The sequence below is a fragment of the Pygocentrus nattereri genome, chromosome 26 (assembly GCF_015220715.1).
Source record: "Pygocentrus nattereri isolate fPygNat1 chromosome 26, fPygNat1.pri, whole genome shotgun sequence".
Lineage (NCBI taxonomy): Eukaryota > Metazoa > Chordata > Actinopteri > Characiformes > Serrasalmidae > Pygocentrus > Pygocentrus nattereri.
Window position 1 is genome coordinate 1,897,607 of NC_051236.1, and position 5,666 is coordinate 1,903,272.

General features: G+C 37.5%; 1 protein-coding gene across 1 annotated transcript; it reads right to left on the reverse strand.

Moving 5' to 3' along the window:
* Window positions 1–466: 466 nt before the first annotated feature.
* Window positions 467–5,419, reverse strand: prok2 (prokineticin 2). Its single transcript, XM_017718586.2, has 3 exons — window positions 5,206–5,419; window positions 2,879–3,004; window positions 467–693 (listed from the first exon to the last, which is right to left on the reverse strand). Exons 1-3 carry the CDS (start codon window positions 5,275–5,277, stop codon window positions 568–570), a joined length of 324 nt encoding a protein of 107 aa, XP_017574075.1. The 5' UTR covers window positions 5,278–5,419; the 3' UTR covers window positions 467–567.
* Between the last annotated feature and the right edge of the window lie 247 nt (window positions 5,420–5,666).

A 5,666-nucleotide genomic window follows, 5' to 3' on the forward strand; every position in this document is an offset into this window, starting at 1 on the left:
ACTCCTACCTTGTCGGTCCACCTTGTAGATGTAAAGTCAGAGACGACAGCTCATCTGCTGCTGCACGGTTTGTGTTGGTCATCTTCTAGTCCTTCATCAGTGGTCACAGGACGCTGTTGGCTGGATATTTTGGTTGGTGGACTGTTCTCAGTCCAGCAGCGACACTGAGGTGTTTAAAAACTCCAGCAGCATATGCGTATATTGTGTTGAAGTGAAAAAAAAAATTGCTTTTGCATCTGAAATCAGGCAAAATGTGAAAAGGACAGATGGAATGTTTACTTTATTCATGTACCGTCATTTGGTTCATGTGTCCACAAAATATCTTATATATATATAAGTGTGTGTGTGTGTGTGTGTGTGTTTGTTTGTCTGTGTAAATAATAAATACAGTTTTGATAAGTATTTAAATATAATTAATTATGTAATTAATATAATTATGTTGTAAAACAATACATAGTACCATTCATTTTCATTCAATAAATAGTTATATTTCCATACATTATTTAGACAGAACAATGACACTGTACATTTTATACAGTCCTCCACACATATAATCATACAGATCTTTCAGAGATAATAGTCTTGGGACTTGTTCGGTGGCAGACATTTAGATTTGCCTTCTAATGTATTGATGCAGGCCAGGTTTGGCAAACATGGACACGTGTGGTGGAGCCTCTTCCCATTGAACGGAACCTGCAGACAATAATCACCACAGTTAGCAGACAGACCTAATCAATAATACCTAGAAATGCATGTCCAAACTACAGGCAGACATAATTAGAGAGAAAAGGGAAAAGGCACTAGAAGACCTGCTTGTATGCCTAATTCATATATATTTATTGCTGCTCTATTTTTGTCTTTTTTTTCAGTTTTTGACATAATTTGAAAATTCCCGTTGCCCTTTATATTGTGTATGACTTCATGATGAATGGACCAAAAGAAACAGCCTAAAAAACTTTGAAAAAAATCTTCCATTGACTTACATTAACAGTAAAGTATGTTTTTTTCTTCTCCGGTAAAGTTGTCATTTTAGAGATACGAGGCTTTCCTCTGACAGCAGTGACATATAAACATCCTCAAAGTGTTCATTCAATAAAAAGAAGTCCTGTAAATGTGTTGTAGTGCCTTCCAAATAGTTCATTCTGCCAAAAAAAAAACTATTGGCACCCTTGAAAAACACTATAAATAAAACCCAAGCAATATATCTCATTAGGGGAAAAGTGTTCCTTGATATTTCTTTTAGTATCTAGGAGCTGTATTGCTGTCTATGACCATTTGCTTGTTTCACTGGGGTATAAATATGAGGTAACACACATTTGTCATCTATTAACAAAGGTAAGACCCAAGAGCTCTCAAAAAGAGAAATTACCAGTAATCACAATCAGGGCCATAATATGATGTAATGAATGGCATGGAAGTTAAAAATTTGCCAGATAGTGGACAAATCCGCATACTTCCCCCACGCACAGTGAGGAGGATGCTAAAAGAAGCCCAAAGACCACAAATCACGTTCTCAGAACTGCACCTTGTTTAGTTGCACCTTGAGGTTTTGCCAATTCTAAATCAGCAGTGAGACGCCACCTCCTCCGTGACCAGGAGCCTTTTGGAGTTCCATGAAAGAAGCCCTGAGACCAAGACACAAATCCCAACTTCTGAACTTTGCCAAGCAATTGGAATTACAGCTGGAAAGGTGTGTTGTGGTCAGCTGAGACAAAAACGAGCTCTCCAGCTATGCACACCGTCGTCGTGTTTGGCAAAAAAGGAGACAGAGTTCAAAGAATGGCACCTCATACCCACAGTAAAATAGGATGGTGGCTCTTTGATGCTTTGGGGCTGTTTGCTTGGGTCTTCCAGCAAGACAACGACCCAAAGCACACATCAAAATCGACAAAGACCTGGTTGCAGCAACACAACATCAAGGTTTTACCATGACCCTCTCAGTGTCCAGACTTGAACCCCATTGAAGATCTGTGTCTCGGCTGAAGAGGGCAGTGCACAAGAGAAAACCCAAGAATCGGAATGAGCTGGAAACGTTCTGCATGGAAGATCGGTCCGAGATCCCCAACACTACAGAAGAGGCTGAGTGCTGTCATTCCCACCAGGGCAGGCTCCACCAAATACTGAAATTTGGGGTGCCAGTATTTTTGGAATCTGCATTTTTCTGAAAAATTGCATCACTGAAGGAAACCTTTTTTTATTTTATTATGATATTTTATTCCAAAAAGCTTTGTAACAATGAAAGACTGAGCTTGACCCATTTTTTTTCTGTGTTTATTTAATCTCATCTTCATGAAGGGGGCTAATTTGTTTGTAGTTGACTGTATATTTATGTTTTATAAATAAATTTTTTTTGTCCTGCAAATGTTAATTTATAGTTAATTTAATTAATTCCAGTTTAATTTAATTAAACAGTTAATCACTGATAGGGACAAATAGGGAAGAAACAGTTGTAGCATTTGCAAACGTTTGGGCATCAGTCAAGTTTCAGAGTTTAATAAACCTGTTTGGCCTTAACTGGCTCTATAGGGTGGTTTCACAGGCCTGACAAGAAGTCCAGAGTGTAATAAATTCTCTGACTTTTCAAACACTGTGTTAATACTCCACTACAAGGGAACTGTGGAAGTAAAAATTCATCATAATAATAATGATAATAAATGTGGCCAGTGCTGAAGTCCAGCATGTTAACCTCAGTTAACATGTTAACAGTACAGATGCTGCAGATGGAGATATTTTTAAGACATTCTTTAAACACTGGAATGCTTCCTTAAGACAGATCCTGTTACTCTGGAATGAAGAGTGATGACGACAAATTTGATAAAAGAGGCGATGAAAAAAGGAAACAATAGAGTGATAGAAGTGAAGGAAAGCGTGGTTTTACCTTGTGGCTCATAGGATGGCACTCTTCCCCCTCCAGCCCCATAGGTGTACACATCCGCAGACTGCGTATCCAGAGACTGACCGCACAGCACATCCCTCCACCACACTGAGAATCTTGCTCACAGGCCTGCGCGATATACATAACTTCATATCTCCAAAATGATACGTTTACAGGGCGAGCAAAAAGCATTAACTTTTAATGTAAGTCAATGGAACCAGAGGCATTTAGGCCTTTTCTTTGGTTCATTTATCATTAAATTTACACACACACACACACACACACACACACACACACACACACACACACACACACATATATATATATATATATATATATATATATATATATATATATATATGTATATATAGCCCATTTTAAATTTGTTGCCAACAACTCCAAAATGTGCTTTAATGCACCCCTGTACCATCATGAATACTGGCGTTTGAACTGTGCACTAATAACTAATAACAAGCTGGGTGGTCTTTAGGCTGGAGCATACAGAGCCCAAGATTTCCAAAAAGATTTTGATTTGTCGGACCACCGGACCCTTTTCCACTTTCCTTCAATCAGGGAGGACCCAGAGAAGGTGGCAGTGTTTCTAAATCCTGTTTATGGTCAGTTTCTTCTTTGTGTTTTTATTTGCACTTGTGGGCGCGGTGATGAGCTGTGTTCGCTGATAGGGGTTTTCAGACGTGTTTCTGAGCCCATGCAGCGATTTCCACTACAGAATCATGTCTGTTTTAGATGCAGTGCTGAGGCCCGAAGATCACATCATGGTCTGCACACAGAGATTTCTCCAGACCCTCTGAATCTTTTAATGACATTCTGTACTGCAGATGATGGAAAGCAAAAGTTCTTTGCTATTTTATGTTTATGTTATAAACTTTATTCTAACTTTATATGAACTTTATTTTATGTTGCACTATTTGATCGTGCAGTCTTTCACAGAGCGGTGAACTCCTCCTCACCTTCACTTCTGAAAGTAATATCCAGTCATGTTACCACCAAGTATTTTTTTAGTATGACACAACCTTACCAGCCTTCTGTTGCCCCCGTCTCAACTTTTTTGGAATGTGTTCATGCAACAAATTCAAAATGTGCATATATTTTTTTTAAACACCAAAAAAATTCTCAGTATCATTTAATGTTGTCTTTTTACAATTTTCAATGAAATACAGGCATTTATATTTATGTATACATATGCCTATATTTAATTGAAATTTGTAAATTGTGTGTATATACACTGTATATATATATATATATATATATATATATATATATATATATATATATATATATATATATATATATATATATACACACTGTGCAGTTCTTTTAGTTATTGATGTTAGTTCAAAGACACTGTGTATCATGCTGGCTGTGGAATGGGTCGGTTTTCTGGCTGTTTAACTGTGTTATTAACCCCTTAAAAACCCAGACTTATTACAGACCCATACTAAGCCATATTATTCAGTAACAACAGGGACTTTAGTGCAAACTGGCTGAGCTATTCCTAGGCTATAGAATTGTGTCATAAAACTTTACGGTGACGATTTAAGGTGTTAAACTAAATCAGTTCAAATGTTTATTATCTCATTATCAGCAGATGAAGATATGATTTGATTCATTCCTAATGTCACTGGACTGAACTAATGAATGTGGTCTAAAATCATAAAATGCCATTTCATTTAAAATATCAAATTCTACTCCTAAATGTTAAATGTTATAGAGGTCAAACAAATTAGCACCACAGTAGACCCTATGCTTTACTGCCCATGCCCATAAAAAATACAAGCTTGATAGGAAAATGCCTTTAATCCTCTGATACCAGTTCAAGTTCTCTTCCTTGATGCTTTCAGATTCCCTTACAAACGATGTCCTGTCGGTTTGCATGCATCCTCAAAGTTTAACTTTAACATAGCTGCACTTTAAGCATAAATACACCCAAAGCAGCTGAAATTTAATGAATGCTGAATTAACGATCAGACTTTAGATCTGCAAACATTTAAGAACATACAATAAGGGGTATTATGTAACAAATAATTACATAATTCACCCTTATAATGTCTTTAAATAGGGTTAGGTTTCAGATGAACAGCATTAAATACAATTGAACATTAACTTAAATCTAATAAATCTAACCCAGTACCTAAAATCCTAAAACCAGCCTCAACACTAATGTTATAGATAATCATCAGGGGTTTAGGGTTATTTGAGCATCTGTAGATCACAAAGTGATCCACACAAAGTGTAAATTCACTGGTAATAAGAACGATTTTTCAAGTCAAAACTGACCGCTGTCCCCTGGTCAGTCTTGATATACTCACCCCTGTTATGACCGCACAAGAGCCGTATGACCCCAAAACCAGACAGAAGACGAGAAAAAAGATGGACTTCATGGTGCTCCTCGGATTTCTCTCCAAGCACTAAAACGATGCAGGATTTGACAAAAAATGAATTCCAATATTTTCAACGTTTATTTTCAAGGTGGACGCTGAAAACGACTGCCTTGTAGCGTAAGCGTGCGAGGCTGGTTGGAGCGAGAGGTGGCCTCCAACTGTGAACTTGATGGAAGGTTGATTTATAAATGCTGCCCTCCATTCAAACTTACGATGAGTCACTCAAATATCTGCATTATCTTCAAGAATGAAGGGAGTAAATCCAGGAGGAGGGGCAGCACTTTTGCAGTCCAGCTGAATTCGACGCTGTAGTTCATAATTCGTTTTACCATGGTGACGAAAAACACAAACACACACAAAAGCATGGGCTGTTTTCTTTTTTTTTCCCC